At 41.7% G+C, this 18,088-nt stretch overlaps 1 protein-coding gene across 5 annotated transcripts in view; it reads left to right on the plus strand.

Moving 5' to 3' along the window:
• Nucleotides 1-1,202: 1,202 nt before the first annotated feature.
• Nucleotides 1,203-18,088, plus strand: part of TFAP2B (transcription factor AP-2 beta) — a 29,945-nt gene continuing 13,059 nt past the window's right edge. For 4 of the 5 annotated variants that reach the window (XM_065681833.1, XM_065681834.1, XM_065681831.1 and 1 more), the window contains exons 1-5: nucleotides 1,203-1,391; nucleotides 2,620-3,078; nucleotides 8,460-8,520; nucleotides 16,116-16,190; nucleotides 16,450-16,669. In XM_065681833.1, coding sequence (XP_065537905.1) covers nucleotides 1,365-1,391; nucleotides 2,620-3,078; nucleotides 8,460-8,520; nucleotides 16,116-16,190; nucleotides 16,450-16,669 — 842 coding nt within the window. In that variant the 5' untranslated portion in view covers nucleotides 1,203-1,364. The remainder of the gene's footprint in view (nucleotides 1,392-2,619; nucleotides 3,079-8,459; nucleotides 8,521-16,115; nucleotides 16,191-16,449; nucleotides 16,670-18,088) is intronic. The other variant, XM_065681836.1, reaches the window with a different exon arrangement.

The raw sequence follows: 18,088 nt of genomic DNA on the forward strand, positions 1-18,088 counted from the left end.
TGTGTGTGTGTGTGTGCGCAGCAGTGGGGGGGGGAGGTGTGCTCTGGGAAGTGTGAGTCTATTTAGGAAGGAACGTAAGTTGAACTTTAACAGAAATGGCAGACAGTCCAGTTGAACGGGTTCCTGCAACATCAAAAAGGTTTTATATCGCCTCTGGCTTTGCCTCACAACTATAAATTTACCATCCTTTAAAAATCACTGCATACATTTTACATTTGGGTGAAAATCTGGACGTATGCGTACATATATTTTTATTTATTTTTTTGTATCGGGAAGGGAGGAACAGGATTCAGAAAGAAGTGGAGCCCAACTTAGTGCAGATTAAAGTATTTATTTGGCTATCGTGAATAAATACGATCTGTAACATGCACCAGAAGGGCTTTATCTTAACTGTAAATAGACATATGTTATAGAGACTGCACATTTCTTCTTCCATTTCTTTAAAAAAACAAGGAAAGTGGAGGTTTAGGAGAGCCTGGTTTTCCTCGTTATTTGTTTAAAAAGAAAAAAACAAACCACAAACAAAAAAACAAACTTATAAGAACAAAAGCATCGAAGGCAAACAATTCCTCGTATTAGGAATGTATAATTAAATGTAAAAAACAATTAAAAGAAAAGAAAATATGGGGGGGTTCTTCTTTTTCTTAGCCTCTAGCATTGTTTCCTCTCACTTCCCCGTTCCAGCCCCGCAGTTCCTCCTTTCCGCATCTTCCTCCGCTCGAGTTCATTGAAGTTATGCCTCTTCCTTGCTAAACTTTTTCCCCCCTCTCCCTCTCCCCAACCTCTGCTTCTGCCAGCCCCCCTCGTCTGATTACATCTAGTAATTCTCCACTGAATGAACGTCATTTACAATAGTAGGGGAGCTCTCGAGCTGGCTGCCAGCTTCACGCTCCATTTGGTCCTGCATTCTCCCTTTAAAGTAGTCGTGTAATATTAATAGTCATGAATATCAATTATTATGAGGCGGTGTAGAGAAGGAAAGGGAGGAAGGGGTAGCGGAGCAGTCTGAGCCTAGCCTTGGGTTGAAGAGGATTGTATTTGGGAGCTCAAAGGGAAAAAAAAAAAGGGGGGGGGGGAAACCCCAGAGAGGGAGGGGTAAATCATATATGTAGATAGAGGTTTCCAGGCTCGGTTTGGGGGGCATTGATCTGGTGGTTTGGTTTTTGGGTTTTGTTTTTTTTTTTTCTTTTCTTTTCTTTTTTTTTTTTTTTTTTTGATGGATAGACTTCGAAGTATCTCAAGCTGTTCTCCTGTGTCCAACACGGCCCTTTGCAGATCTCCTTGATATTTTTTCCCCCCTTCAATTATTAGCACTATCACCATTATTTTCTTTTTAGCTATTACAAGACTTTTTTTATTTCCAGATGTTAGTCCACACCTATTCCGCCATGGTGAGTTTGGATCCATGTTGTACTAGAATTGCATGTTCTCTCTCTCGATCTGTTGTGTCTCTCCCTCTCTCTCTCTTTTTAAACGCCTTTGGCTTGGTAATTTAGCACAATAATTGGAGGAGGCTTGCAGCTGCTTCTCCCTTTTTGCATTGTGTGTTCTCGATTTGAGCAAGGGGAGTTTGGGGGGGAGAGCAGGGAAAAAAACACAACTTTTTTCTTCCTTTTTTTTTTTTTTTTTTTTTTTTTTCCTAAGCGATGTGTGCCATTGCTTGTGGGGGTTTGGGCTACACTTCGTGGAATAGGTATTTTTCTTGTTTACTTTTAGCCTCGCAGCTTCAGCTCTATGGAGTTGAACAAAACTCTTCTCCCACCTTTTCTCCGAAGCCTCCACACGCCCCCCCGCCCCCCCCACACCTCAAAGACTTTTCATTACAATTGACCCCCACCCCATTTTCCGGAATATAATATTGGGAAAGGAGACAAAAGACATTAGAAATAGCTGGAGAAATCAGAAATCACAGCCACTGGATTTGTTCAATACCGATGTTTCTTTTTTTTTTTTTTTTTTTTTTTTTAAGGAGTGGACTCTTTTTATACAAAAAGCCCCCATGATTATTTTTTTTTTTAATTTTTTTTTCCTAAGTGTTTTTTTCGCACAACTTCTTTCCTCGGAGTCCTCCGAGAAGTGCAGCTTTCTTTTTGGTCTTTTCCAAGTGAAGATGGGTTGGTGATTTTGAGTTTCAGGACTTCAGCAGTGGGGACAAACAGATGTTTTGAAACTTTAGGCGGGACAAGGGGTGGGCTGTTTGGAAGGATGGGTAGTTTGGGGTTCTCAGTCTTTTTAATTTCTTTTTAAAATTTGGGGTTTATTTGAGGAGATGCTGGAATGGGAATTATCTTACTGGACTGAAGTCACGAATCATAACTGCATACGGAACACTCGTTCTACATTTTTAATTACGACATTTAGTATTTCTCCCTCAGACAGATCCCCCTTCCCCCTCCTTGATACTTACTGGGAACAGACACGGTCTGGGTGGGAAATGCTGGGACACCCCTAATCCTTGGAAGAGGAAAGAAAGGAAATACCTGAAACTAGTTTACAACTGGTTGTATTTATAATTTGTTTTACTTTGGGGTGGGATTGTGCTTCTTTTACTTTTTTTTTATATTATTATCTTTTAAAAGTCCTGTCTTTTGTGTTGCTTTTATTTCATTATGCTCGTAGGACCGGCATGATGGAGTGCCCAGCCACAGTTCCAGGTTGTCCCAGCTGGGATCCGTCTCCCAGGGACCCTACTCCAGCGCTCCTCCGCTCTCTCACACCCCATCCTCGGATTTCCAGCCGCCTTACTTCCCACCCCCTTACCAGCCTCTTCCTTACCACCAAAGCCAGGACCCTTACTCCCATGTCAATGACCCCTACTCCCTAAACCCCCTGCATCAACCCCAGCAGCATCCCTGGGGCCAGAGGCAGAGGCAAGAGGTGGGATCGGAGACGGGGTCACTGCTGCCACAGCCTCGGGCCGCCCTGCCCCAGCTCTCGGGCCTGGATCCCAGGCGGGACTACCACTCCGTGAGGAGGCCCGATGTCCTGCTCCACTCAGCTCACCATGGCCTTGACTCCGGGATGGGGGACAGCCTTGCCCTGCACGGCATCGGGCACCCGGGGATGGAGGAGGTCCAGGTAAGGCTCCGCGTTGCATTTTCCTGGGCCATGCAGATGCCTCCCAGGCTAGAGCCCCCATCCCTCGGCTATAAATGATCAGAGAGGGTTTTACAGTTCTATCGGTGCAGGCTACCATCCTTTTTCCGTGCTGGGATTATAATCCAGCTACTCCCCGTCCTTCACTTTCTTTTTATTATTATTATTAGTAGTAGTAGTAGTATTTAGAGAGAATTTATTTCAATGCTACCACGCACTGGCTCTGCTTTTCAAACCGAACCTTACCCTGCAAACAGAGTACAGAGAAAGGCAGACATAATTTAAATATTCCACGTGTTTCAAAAGCTGGCAAAGTTTAAACCTGGCTTTTCAAATTCAGGTTATTTTCCATGCAACCTCATCTTACCCCCTCCCTTAACCACCCCAACCAATTTCCTGCCGTTCAAGTATTTTGATGAAACTGTCCAATTACTACATTTTTCGTCCGGGAGGGAAAATATAAACAAAACCCAAACCAAAAGCAATAACCGGTCGTCAGGAACAAGACTTGAAACATTACCCCCTCTCCCCCCCCCCCCCCTTTTTCTTTTAAGCATAATTAGTAGGGTAGCACTGATTTTAAATAGTTTGATTCCCTCTTTTGGGTAACAAAGGAGTTTCAGCCGGCCCAATCACAGTATTTCTCAGCCTTTTTCCATCCCACGCGAAACTCACCAGCACGTGTTATTTCAAAAAAAAAAAAAAAAAAAAATCCCCCAAAAAAACCCACCAAACCCAAACAGACCCACAAAGGCCCTTAACAGCTTCTACTAGGGGTTTGGGGGGAAGGGTTTGCACCTTGCTGGAGCAGGGTATGGCCAAAGAGGGAGATTCCGAGCAGGAGGAGCTCAGGGGCCAGTTCCTGTGTTAGGCTTTGCTAGTAGGGATTTGGCGGTTCCCGTCCATTCTTCACCTCCCTCTTCCCCAAATTTAGGTATCATATATACATATATATATATATATGCATATATATATATATGCATATATACACTTAGGATAAACAAATGCTGGATGAGATACGGGCTTCAAAGTTAGAGAAACGGGAAAAGAAAGGGGAAAAGAAAGGAGTAAAGAGGAGCCTGAGGAGGTAAAGCCAGCCGTGAAAAGGATCCTGCTGAACATGACAAGGACAGCAGCAGAGGGGTGGCTGGTTGCATTGGCTTGAGCCTGGTTTTAGGACTTCAGGGAAAAATCTTTGCGATTTGCTGGGGCAAAGTGCTTTAGAAATAGAAAGATATTGGCTTTGCTCCTGCCTCCGAGCTCATCAAGTCGCTGGTTTCTGCGGGTTTCCAAGCGGGTTTTGAGAGCAGAGGGCATTCCCTGCTCCCTGGGGCTCGGCTTCCAACCTCGGCTCAGCCAAACCGCCTTGGGGGTCAAGTCGAGCTTTACCTCTGTGAACATGTCTATCTTTCTCTGGATAGACGTTAAGTACTGTTTGTGCTTTCGTATTTACACTTTCCCCAAAGAAAAGATGGTGATTGTTGTGCTCTTGTGAGAAAGAAAGAGATGAGGAGAGGAAAGGGAGAAGAGGTAAAAAAGGGTGAAGAAGAATACAAAAGGCAGAAGAAAGGAAAGGAGATAGAAAGAGGAGAAAAAGAGAAGGGGAAGAAAAAGACAGAAAGAAGCAAGGGGGGGAGAGAGGGAAAGGGGAAAAGGTGGGGAGAGAGAGGGAAAGAAAGAAAGGGACAGAGACAGTGAGAAAAGAGAGAGAAGAGACAAAGGGTAGGGGAGCGTAAGAGAGGAAGAGGAAAAACAACAGAGAAATATAAAGCGGGGAGGGAGAGGAAGGGGGTGAGAAAGACAGAAAGCAAAAAAGAGAGAAAAAAAGGTCCTACTCAGATCAGATAAAATAGCTCTCCTTCCCTTTTCCAGTAAAACATTCCCGCTACGGACAGGGCTCAGCACCCGTGGAAAGTGGCTCCCCCGGCCCCCGTCAGCCCGGGCAGGTGATCAGGCTGGGATCGGTCTGGAAAAGGAATGGAATGGGGATAGGGATGGGACTGGGCCGAGGCAGACGTGGCTGTGGGCCAGTAGGCATGGGGTTCTTGTTTTGGGGTTCTGAGGCCGCTGGAAATCAAACAGGCCCTTCATTTCTGAAAGTTTGGTCTCAGGCTGGGGGAGGAGGGGGAGAGGAGAGGAGGGTGTCCCAAGGAGAAACACGTGAAGGAAGAAGTGTCCAACTACAAGTTAGCACAGGCAGGAGGGAAAGCAGCCCAGTACTCGCTCCTACCGCTCAGCATTTTCTGTTCTTGTCTCCTCTTCTAGTGGCAGATGAACCTGGGCAGTTTTCCAACCTGATTTTTAATATGGATTTATTGTAGAGCCAAGGAATACGTTCTAGGGATTTTAAATATGAATCTACATGGATTCCTGTTCAGGCGATATATACTTATTTTCCACGAACACTAGAGAGAATTTCCAAGAAGGGTCTCAAATAGCTATTTGGTTTAGTTTTGTGGTATTTTTAATTCTTTTAGTAGTCCAAAAAGTTGAACCGATATCTAGGTATATAGTTGGATAAAGATGTGTCTCTTTGCTTTAGCTTATACGTGTCTGATCAAATACATGCCACGGGAATGGGCTGGGCTGACAAGGGAGCATGAAACAGAAAGAAAGGCAGTGCGTGACAGAAAGAAACAGTGGTTATTTTGCAAACGCCAAACTCAGGCCATGTGTGAGCCATTGTCCAGGGCTGGAATTAAGTGATTGTAACATGATAGCACTCTGTTATTGTAAACAGGACGTATTGTAATGCTATTGCTGCTCCTTCCGAGGGGCATTTTCAAACTGCAAATTACAGCCCTCTCACAGGGAACAGAGAAGCCAAGACCTAGTCATTGAAAACAAATTTGCGTCATCTAAAAGGGACTCAAAACAACCAACCAACCAACCAACCCCGAAACATTGCAACCTCAGATATTCCCACACACACCAGCTAGGCAAAAGAAAGGCTATACTAGTAAAAGATACAATAAAGAAAATATGCAGGGGAAATTCAGGCTCTTTAAAGGGAAACAAGATTTTTTTTTTTCTCTGATATATTCATCGCTGTTGAATAAGGTGGATATATATGCCATCTAGGAAGCTCTGTGCTATCCCATTATTGGAGGAAGGAAGGGAGGGGAATCTTCCTCTCAAGATTTTCCAAATCTATCTGGAAACTCATCACCTTTCCCCTCCTCACACACACACCTTCACTCCTCCTCCCTCACGCTGTCGCCCCTGTTTCTACGTGCTAGCTAGAGACACGGAGAGTTAAGTTGCGCCAAAACACCGAAGTCTCTTATAAAGTAACCCCTGGTATCACTTTTAACTAAAGAAGTCTAGTAATTAAAAGTCTGAGTTGTTTTTCCACGTTTCCGCATGCAGTCCTAATTAAATCTTTACGATCCTCTCTGTGACTATTAACTGCCAGCATGCTGAGCGAATATCCTGTACAAAAACCCAGCAGGAGGGCGTAATTAGATAGAAAATCAGACAGGAGTCTTCTCATTAACTACAACAACTAACCCACGTTGCTGATGGAGCGAGCAGAGCGCACGCACAGGCATAAAGAGTGGGCAGAACCATCTACTCCAGAGATAAGGTGAGATAAGGAGTTAAAAAAAAAAAAAAAGTAAAAATAAAAAAAAAAAAGTGAAGGAAAGATGGTGTTTCATATTTACCTCCAATTCTGTGCCGTGGAGATACACCGCGGTGCAGGATTTGCTCATCATCCCTCTTTGGGAGCTGCTCAGGGAAAGGAAGGAAGACTGTAATTTTATTTTGTGCCCTTTAGGTATGTAGCCTATTGATTATGAGAGAAAGACACAGCCATGCACAAACACACAACAGAAGGAACCGCTCTGTGTGTGCGCACCCACTTGAGCGCGTATGCAAGGAAAATGAAAGGAAAAATCTCATAGAAAATATTGTTCCGACACATTTTTGGGGAGATTCAATTTTGTCCTAAATCATATTCCCTCTTAAATATCTGCTGATCAGAGAGAGACGGAGATAAGGGCTGGATCCGGATAATCTCAGCCTCTCGTGGTAGCAAAGATAGTTAAAATAATAACCAAGAAAATAATGGCTTTGCTGTAAAGATGTTTTCCTTATCAGGAAAAAGAAAAAAGTGACAACCCCCCAGATATGCAATAACCTGGGGAAAAAAAAAAATAAAAAAAAAAGCCCTCAAACCCTAAATAGCAATGAGGAAAATAAAATAATAAATCCAAGAAACCCATAGGTCCTACCTTTCTCTAATACCCAGAATTTACCCTAAAACGGAACCTGCCATAACCCTTCAATAAATTGCTCCGATGACACCTCTTCTCTTTAGGAGATTTTTTTTTCTTTTCTGTACCGACCGGAGATCCAGGATTAATTTTGGTTTGCTTATTTGTTGCCGAGTGGTTTTTTTGGTGGTGTTTTTGTTTGGTTTGTTGTTTGGGTTTTTTTGTGTGTATCCCACGTTGGTGTTGAGAAATGAAACCCAACATTTGCTGTGTCCTCTGGGCCCTTCTTTGTTCTCTTCCCTGCTAAAGAAGTTAATGCCGTAATAACAGGTGTGCGCTTATACGGGCTGAAAAGAAACGGGAAAGAAAGGGCGGGGAGGGGGGTGAAGGGGGATGAGGTGGAGGAAAGGCTTGGAAAGGAGATAGGGGGACTTTTTCTGGGCAATCAATTTCATAGTTCCTTCTTTTGATAATGTATATTCCTGCTCCCCTCTCCCCATTAATTCAGGAGCTGGAAATCTTCTGCTTCTGCCCCGGACCATGGGGGCGGATCGCTCTGGCTTTAATTAAAAGTCCATAATGTAAACTATTGTATATAAAAAGTAAATGGCCCTTGAATTATTAAGATGTAGCAAGGTTAAACAAACAAAACAAAACACACACACACACACAAAAGGTGGGGGGCAGGGAGGGAGGGAGGAAAAGAGAGGGAGATTTTAAGTTGTCCTTAATCATGTTCATTTATGTCATGCGATGGATCTTGCAGATGTTGCTGAATTGCCAGATTTTCAAAGGAAGAAATATAAAGCTTTATAGAATGCAAGGAAGTCTATGTGATTCCTATGTTTTATAAGATAACAAACCCAGTATTGCACCCCTTATGCTTCACACTGGTTGTTTATTATTATTATTATTATTATTATTATTATTCATACTATATTATACTATATAATTTGTAAGAATTTTGTTTCCTCTTCTATTTGGAGGAATAATGATAACAATAATAAGAATGATTAAGAAATCCCTCCTCCCCAGTGAATTAATATAAATGGTAATAACAGAAACTTCAGTTTGGAATGACATGATTAATGTACGTGATTCTTTAATATCCAGTCAATTTGAATAGTGATGTTTTTATATCCACAGTCAGTTGAAGATGCCAATAACAGCGGTATGAACTTACTGGACCAGTCTGTCATTAAAAAAGGTATGGATTATTCCAACAAGCTAGACTAACTTGTACTTTGTAGCAAAATCTTCATAGTACGTTTTTACTTTGGGACAATTAATTTATCCGGGAAGTAGGTATAGATGGCAGCAAGGTGTATAGTTGGTTGGATCGGCAGATAGAGTGAAGGGGAAAAGGAAGATCTGTGAAAGGAAAAGTTTATATTCCCACCTTCCCCCTCCTTAAAGGATTTAATTACCCAAATGTTCCTAATGGAGCACCCCAAGCTCAAATGCAGTTTCCGGGGGGGGGGGGGGGGGGGAGAGGGGGGCGGGGGCTTATCTTTTAACGGGAGAAGAGGGCTGATTCCCTTTGAGGTTGAAATGTATTTCCCAAGCCAATCAAAAGTGAAGGGGAGAAAAAGAAATACTTATGGAAAAACAGCCTCGACCTTCTTCCCCCCTTCTTCCAAGAATCCCCCCTTCCCCATGACCATTTTGTAAATCTCCCTACATATGCGCACATGATTTAGTGTAACTGCAGAATCACCCCATACTGTTAAAGGGAATGTGATATTAACAAATGTTTGCAGTCTCTTGTACAGCTGTAAGCAAAATAATTAACTAATTAAACTAATTAAATGTAATTACAATAACTCATTTCGGGCGTATTGCAGCTGCTTAATTTTTTTACATTTCTCTGACAGTCACTCGAAGATGCTTGGCGATTAGTGTTGTGTTATGCTGATAGACATTAAACAGATCACACGCTGCAAATGTAGAGAAAGCTATCTTTAATTATCTAAGGAGTTTCTATTTCTAGATTCAATTTTAAGAACCAGAGATGAGCCTTAGAAATGCTGTCTCTTATGCTTGCTATCAGCAGCACTTACCTCTTATTTGTCAAATGCGTACAAATACTTTAATAGGGATGTTCTTCTAAAATGTAAAGGAAAATAACAGGGAGAGTGTTTATTTAAAATGTATTTAAGGCATCATGAGGTCCTTCCGTGTATTTATTGCTTTTTAATTTAAATCCTCATGTACGGTTTCTCTCTTGAACACACACATGATCAAGGTCTCGTTATTTGAGGGAGGAGAGGTGAAAACTTGAAGAACATTTGGTAGCATTATTTAGGACCATCGGTTGAAAAGTCGACGATGGTTTTGAAAAATAGAAAATTACTCGCCTTTTGGTTTTAATATATTTAGTAAAAAGTTGTTTCTCCTGGTTTAGTGTAGTTTGAATGTTCAGTCGGTTTTGTGCTCAGCGTCTGTAACCTGATGGCTTTTACTTGTATTATCTTCTCCCCCTCCCCACCCCCGCTTAACACCTCATACCCGATGTTTCCTCTTGGGTGTATTTGATTAATTGATGCTTGATTTGTGGTGGAGAGGCTCCTTCCTAGCATGTTCCCTTTTCGTATTCCTTTCACAATCTGTTTTTCCTCAGAACGCTTTTCTGTTGATCACCCTGGCCAAAATACTCATATATATATATATATATAGCCACTCCACCTCCCTTCTGTGTCTCTCCTTCCTTCAGGGACAGCAGGGACTGAACGCGCATGCTGGGCGGTACAGTTAGATAGCGAGTAGCACTAAAATGTGAGTATTAGTAATTACATGTCTTAGGTGTAGATATAGGGGTGCTTAATGTGTATGGGCATTGCAAGAGCTCCAGGTCGAGCAGCTGCCGCATAATCCCATATAGGTGAGATTACATCCTCCTATGTGCAGCCATAAGAAGAGATACCCTGAGTTTATTCATGGTGAACAGGATAGATATGCATTTTGGAAATGTTACTAAACAAAGATCCTGAGATCTGTTTAAAAGTCGCTTTAGCAGTGTTTTCTTCCTCAGATGTAATGCTGAGCCTTGAGAAGCTTCTCAGCATAAAGGAATACTGGGAGCTCAGCTGCTTTTTGCACAGGGTGTTTCCTGGGTACGGAGGAAGAGAAATGGGTAATAAATAGTAGGTCACGTTTGTGGCAGACAATATTTAATCAGGACGAGAGAAGGAGCTACACAGACAGGGTCCAGTATCGATTTCACCTTGTTCTTGCAGCTTGTCGCTGTGATGATGTCCTTCGAAGCAAGAATAAGTTGTTGAAACTCTCCAAGTTGTTATTGCAGGCAGATGGACAGATAGGCAGAGACTGAATCTGGGGCTGTGGAGCACTCGCCGTGTTACAGATTTGATAGACAAGGGTTAGAGTGGGACTATTTCACCAAAACGTAAAACACTTTAATTGTGATGTAGTCGAAAAAAAAGTATAATGTGGACTTGATATCTGAACCATGCAGATTGTGTTTGTTTCTTCATAGTCTTGGAAGCCTGCAGAAGGAATTACCTATCTATGCAAAAGTATTGCCAAAATATTAAGGAAATTACACAGGGATTCATACGCGGCTATCGATTTATCCCGCGTATCGATCCCTCACAACAGATTACATACACCCAGCCTCTTGTTATGTTTGCTATCTGAGCTTACTTGACATTTCTGAAGTAATTTAGTTAAGAGGAAATGAGTTGTTCCCAGTAGAGAGAGCAAACGAGTGGAGTGAAGGTAGCCAGCGTGATAAATGGCTCTTTCATTTGGAGATCTCCAGAGCTCGTTTAAGGCTAATTTTCTGTATTAGCCCCCTTTGAGCTATTAATGCAATAGGCAGGGACCGTGGCCCCTCGGCTCTTAGCTGCCCCATTAGAGCGAGCATTAAGCTACCAAGCCTGAACTCTGCTGTGGTGGTGGTGGAGCAATGAAAGGTGCTTTTTAAACTCTCCTAATCTAAACTGGCAGAGGGTGGTTAATACGATTTGAAGGGGGCTGGTCAATGAACAATCAATAAACTAATAATGAGAAGGATGCGGTACATTAACAGTCTAAAAAAAATCCAACGAGACGTTAAAAAATCATTGTTAACTCCTAGTTCCATTAAGATTTGGGTGGCGGAAGTGGGCGGGAGGGAGCCAGATAAATAATCCAGATGATAATAATCACCAAGAGCATTAATATCAGATTTAACTCGGCTTTAAGAGTTCACCGGCTGCACGTTTTGAGGCCTTTCCCTCGATCCCCGCTGAAATACAGGGAGATTTTATGTATGTCAGGAGTTAAAAAGAGGGTCCCCTTGTCACCTGTTCATTTGGGCTGTCCTTTCACCGGCTATGGACAAAGAAGTCCTCCTTCTAAAAAATCCCGCGTGGCCAGATCCTGAGTTAATTTTTTGTGACTCTAGGGCACAGCCAGTGACATTAAAATTATTCTGATGTATTTATTTACTTTCAGAGATTTCTGCCAATCGCCAGCACACTCACACCTGATTTAGCACGAAAGGCCACTTAACCCTAACACCTTCATTCTCTAGCTCTTTGCAAACACGCTCTGTTCTTACCATTTAAAAGAAATACGTGAAAGGAGGTGTCTTAACCTTAAAAACCCCAAACAACCTAATAATACCACATGAGATTCCTCCCCACCTCTTCTTGAAGCATCCGGATAAATGATTAACTGAATCAGCTTTGCAGGTGATAGACCTGGGAATGAGAGATGTTGCTTCGCTGCCGGTTTCGTGCTTACTCCTGGGTTGCCCACTGAACCTTATAATCACCTTTAATTGAATGCAAAACAATTTCGAGGGAATACATTTCGCTTGGAAATTTAGTCCCGGTTTTCAAGGGAAGAAGGACTTCAGTGGAGGAGAAGAGAGGGGAGGTGGGAATGGAGGAGGAGAAAGGGACAGGAGGGAAAGGGACAGGAATACACACTTTCTCCAATTGTTCATTAAAATTAAAATAACAACCAGGTCTTTCGGCTGCAGTGGGTAAGACTCTGTCTCCGGATTTTCTTGGTTTGGCTACCAAGTCAGACCAAAGCAAGTTACAACAAAGTCCTGTTGTCATAATGGACAAAGAACTTTTTACTGATTTCAATTTGCCCAGTAGGCAAATTTTTTTTATTATTTTTTTTTTAAAGGCTGTGTAATAGCTCACTAGCAAAATAGCAAGAAGTTTGGCTATGACGTTTGTTAGTAAGAAATATAAGAAATATTTATTCGGATTGATTGTTTGATTGACTGACAGGTGATCATATTATTGACTGGGGTTATTGCAACCATATCCATAGAGTAGAGCCTTGTTATTCAACTATTTTCAGGGCACTATTTTATTTATTAATATTTATTTATTCTATTTATTTGTGGCCTTTTTCTATTTATTTGATCATTTTTAATTCTCCTCAAATGCCCTTTTATTTCCATTTCCACTTCCACGTCTGCACTGGTGCCCATTTTTATGCTTCTGTGGAAAGCGACCGAACAGAGAATCACCATCACCATCAACAACAACAAAACCCTACCAAAACAAACGAAAAAGAAAGCACAACCCCAACCCCTCAGACTTAATGTATGCACAGAAAATTGTAAACATGTAAAGAACTGAAAGCTTCATGCTGAGTTTCGCCATGCTCCATTTCCCCACCATTTCCTGCTGTCGTTTTAAAGCGATCTCACTCATCTAGAGATCGCGTTTGCAGGAACAGTGTGCTTATAATTACTAACAAATCAAGCGGCTACTGTTGCTCTCCCGGTTTATTGATAAGCTGAAGAGAAATGGAAGGGGCAGAAATGACAAAGAGGCTGGAAACAACCGCAGGAAGAGAAAAAGAAAAAGAAAGGGAGAAAAGGGATAGAAAAGAAGGAGGAGAGAAAAATAGAGAGAGAAAGAAAGAAAAAGAAAAGGCAGAGATTTTGGGAAGGGCAATTATGCAATTGTGAGTGCTCACATACAGCAAATAGAGTTTGGGAGGGAAAGAAAATGGAATGGTTTCTGCTGCGGATAACAAGAACTAAAAGGCATAAAGTTAAGGCAGAAATGCTGCGGATGCTGTGTACACATGTGTGTGTTACTCTGATTATTTCAGTTCTTGCAATCCCTAGCCAAAGAGTAAAGTTGACATGGGCTGCAAATGTATTCTGCATTACGTTTTATTTACATATATTCAGGGATTTGACACTTGCAGCTGCTCACACGTACATGTATGTCTCTTCATCCACTAAAACCTCCACGTTTTATTATCTCTGATAATGTCTGGGCTCTATCTGAAAAGCTATAGCCATGATAAACACATAGATACGATATAGATAGAGATAATTCATTCCATGGCAAACACTTCTTTTGAGGCAACATTAGGTAATTTACAGAAGATATAGAGTCTAGATAGAATACATCTCTCTGAAGCTATGAAATTGCAATAGATATGCTTACACCGCCTGGTAAGCTTCTAAAATTTAGAGTTATTAGAGTCCAAGTGATGGGTATATTCATACCGTCCTTTTGGGAGAGGCAAGGGCAGGGAGAAAACCTGAGGAGTTCTCAGCATAGTGGGGGAGGGAGCCAAGGCAGGCTGCTTCCCAAAAGCAATTTGAAAGAAGAAAACAAACCCAAAACAAAAAAACAACAAAAACCTGAGCACGTGAAAATCCATATTTCAAAGGTTAACTAATGTAATGAGCACTCCAAAAGGGCAGAGCAAGGGGGGAGCAAAGCACATTTCGCCAATGCACGGGGCCCTCACTCTTTAGTGAGTTTAGACTAAGATCAGATGTTCGTGGAATTGCTGCCTCTTGTTTAATTTTTCAGTTCACTGGACAGTGACCTGATAAACTGGCGACTAAATATAGCCACTGTAAAGGTGTACTGGAACCACGGAGTCCATGTGTTGGGCCAAGAGAAAAATGCCACTCATGAAATCTGTCTGGTGGCACTGCTTTACTTGTTGTTGTTTTCTTTTTCATTTATCTATTTGTTACTTTTTCTTGATGCTTCACTAGAGTGACATTGCAGAACATCATGCATGAAACAAGTGATATGTCTATGTATAACGGGGTGGGGGGAATGAGGGGGGAGGGATTTGGTTTTTGTCTATGTTTACCAGAGCTACCTCTGAAACTCCAAATGAGTCTTTTCCCATAGAATCAATATCAATCAGCCTCCCCCCTCCCGCCATTAATAGCAACGAAAGCAGGAATGGGCCTCTTAACACTTTTATAACTGTTTCTGCGCCGTTCTCAAACTATTTGAAACTGCCTTTATGAGCTGTATAAAGTGCCTAACTAAAAATAATAGAGAAATAGGAATTCATCTCACTTTCTGATTCCCTGAAGTAAAGCCACTCAAAATAATTTGTTTATACTGTAGACTATATACAAGGCATACAAAGCAATATGTATGTCTAAAATCGACATGCCTGTTGGGTTTTAGCTGTTATAGAGCTTTTATTGTGGGGGTCTGGTCTGGCAATAGGAAATGATCTGTAATAAAAACAGTGAAACACGGTTGTGTCTATTCCATACATTGAGGTTATAAAATTGGCAATTGCCCAGTAGTTAGCACTTGGTAATATATTAGGATACCCGATCTTATTGTTTAGCAGCTCCAGACGACTTAAATATCCGCTCAACCCTAATGGTTTGATTCTCCAGCTATGTTGCAAATAAACAGGGTTTTTATGACTTAACTGACGTGTATTATAACTACCTAAATAGCTGGCATATGTGCATAATAGAACCCTATTATTTGCCGAATTGGTTTTGTAATTGATTGAGTGGAAATGAGAGACAGCGGAGCAGTATCTACTCGACGAGGGTATGTAATCAATTAGTTTTCTCCTCCGAAAGATGCCCGATGGACTGCCAGGATTCTACCACCAGCAACTCCCCTAATTCTGGAGTGTATTTTCTATAGGGAAAGGCGTGTTGCAGCGATTCCGAAAGGAAGCAGCAGTAGCAGCTGTCAGCTCTTATTAACTCCTGCATAAAACATACCTTAACTACGGTTTGTTATCAATTACTTGCAGAAATGAAACAACTGGGGAAAATGCAGCGAGGCTCCCTATAAATTAAAGCGATTGGCTGATTGATTAGAGCACCTGCTGTAAATCATCACACTTACCCACAATTATGAGGGAGCTATTTCAGTTCATTCATAAGCAAAATTCGGGTCACGGGGGAAATGCTCTCATTTCTGGTTTAGACAGTTGTTGTTGTTATTTATTTCTGAGTGTGTATGGTTGCTGTTGTAGGAATTTGTTTGTTATAATCCCCTTGGTAACTTTCAAAATAACCTCACTGGTTTCTCAGAGAAAAGAAATATTTCTTTTTTTATAGTGGACAGAATAGTAAGTTTTAATTTTGCTTAGTTTTGCTTTATTGTTTTCTTTTGATTTTTTCCCATAACTGCCTTCATATGTGTTACATATACCGTAGTTGCCCATAACTACCTAAATATGTGTTACAGTAACTAGATCAGCTTTATTTAGGGGCAGGAAAGGTCCTATTACTTCACGGACAGCACAATACGATCAAGGCGGAGAATGCCAATGTTAGACTAGATTTATTTTTTTTTTTCTGGTGTTCATTTTTTTGAAAGAAAAGACTCATTTTATTTCATAAACCAGAGTTAATGAAAACACAAAGCAATAACAGAGCTGTCTTCTGGTTGCTGTATCCTCCAGCTTTGATACTTATTTAAGACAGCAACTCCCTTCGTGTAGTGAATTTATTCCTGGCTCAGCTTAGCAGTAATGGAAACATTAGCAAAAAAAAGTAAATTTTCCTTTTTTTTTCCCCTCCAGAGAGGCGCTGTCCGTTGTACAAAAGGCATCGGGGGGCTCTGGGTGAGACACAGGCTCAAACCCGAAAGTTGCCAGGTGCTTGCCAATATGTATTTTATTTCCCAATGATCAAACCCTGCATAGAGGCTGTACTGTACCACCCTTCTCTCCATCCATCATTCATGGAGCAATTTCCTAGAGGTTGGGGGAGCAGCACCCTTTAGGTTGCTGGAGGTAGCCAGAGACTCAAAATTCCCTTTCATTTTGCTGTTCTGTGCATGTCAGAGAGACTTATCCAATACTCCTTCACGACATGATGGTTTCTCTCTCCCCTCTCTCCCTTTTCTTTTTCCAGTTCCTGTTCCTCCAAAATCTGTTACTTCTTTGATGATGAACAAAGATGGCTTCCTGGGTGGAATTTCAGTCAATACTGGAGAGGTGTTTTGCTCTGTACCTGGCCGCTTGTCCTTGCTTAGTTCAACTTCAAAGTATAAAGTAACTGTAGGAGAAGTTCAAAGACGCCTTTCTCCTCCAGAGTGTCTGAATGCATCCCTTCTAGGAGGAGTACTTAGAAGGTAAGAGCTGGAGCACGTGTGTGAATATGCCCAAGGGTGAGCATCTGTGCATGCACCGGAAATATTTGGTCAACAGTAAAGATGATTGCAAGTACTCACAGACCTTATTGCTATAGCTTGTGTGTGTCACATTCAGGGTTAGGTGAAAATACGCTGTATTCAGACATTGAGATGAACATATGGAGACTAGAGAAAGATGTGGCCTAGTGAGATTTCTATCAAAGAATCAGGAACTTGTCTCAGTTCCAGAATGAAAGAACTGAGTCAATAAGATTTTCACTCTTGTACATGCGCACACTTTCTACTTTTCCTTCTTCTCACACTTCTCTCTTAGAAAACTGTCAAAATAAAATGTGTGAATGGCCATGTTGCAGTTAGATATTGCATGATAAACCGTATGTATTTCAGGACCTGATGTATTTCTAGGGATTTCCTAGATAAGTCCATGAGGCTACCTTTATATGGCTATAACGATAAGGCAATGAACATGGTGTTACACAAGACATTATTTAAATTGACAGAGGATTAATAAGCAACCTGTAATTTATGTAAGTAGCTGACTAAAGAAAACCAGCAACAGATAGCTTTGAAAGTCAGAAATTTAGTGCTTCATTTAGAGAAAGTTTCTAGAGGAATTATTCACAGTTGATCTTGAAGCCTTTGCAATTCAACATTTGTGCAAATTGCCCACTAATGTTCTGGCGGGTTTTGCTGAAGACCTCAAAGTAGTTGGTGTTATTGGTACTGAGGAAAATAAAGACCAAGGGATGACCTGGATGTCTGGATACCACTCCATCACAGCAAGTGGGAGATTGTACATTTAGGTACCAGCAACAAGAATTTCAGCTCTGAGGTCATCAGCTGGAAAAACTATCACAGAGAAAGGCTTTTATCTTTTTGGCAGTGTCTGAAGGGCTGTGAATTGTCAGAATTACTTGTCTGGAAGTAAGGTGGGCTAAGACTCTATGTCCACTCACAACAGGGAAGAAGTCATGGCATGAGGTACCAGTTCACTTAAGCCAGTAGAAAGCTGAGAGGGGATAAGACTTCATTTTCTATGCGTGAGGTATATGCCAGACTGGAAAATAAAGCATTACGTTGAGACAGGAACAAATGCATATAAATCGACCTTGAATAAATTTCAGATCATGTTTAAAAATTGCTAATCTTAAAGAAGAAAATACTTTTTCCAAACGCTGAAGCAGCAGTTGGGCAATGTTGACTGTAAGGTGTTTTTAAAAAGTTGTATTTGGATTGTCTCCCCCCCCACCCCCGCGCCCCCCCCCCCCCCCCCCCCGCAAAAAAATCCGCGATGACGTCTGGAGATGTGGGGGAAAGTCCTGCCACATGCTGTCAGTCACCCAAAAATACACGTGAGAATTAGGGTCTCCTAAAATAGATGCCTTTCCACGTGAATGT

Source organism: Lathamus discolor, chromosome 5 (genome assembly GCF_037157495.1).
Source record: "Lathamus discolor isolate bLatDis1 chromosome 5, bLatDis1.hap1, whole genome shotgun sequence".
NCBI lineage: Eukaryota > Metazoa > Chordata > Aves > Psittaciformes > Psittacidae > Lathamus > Lathamus discolor.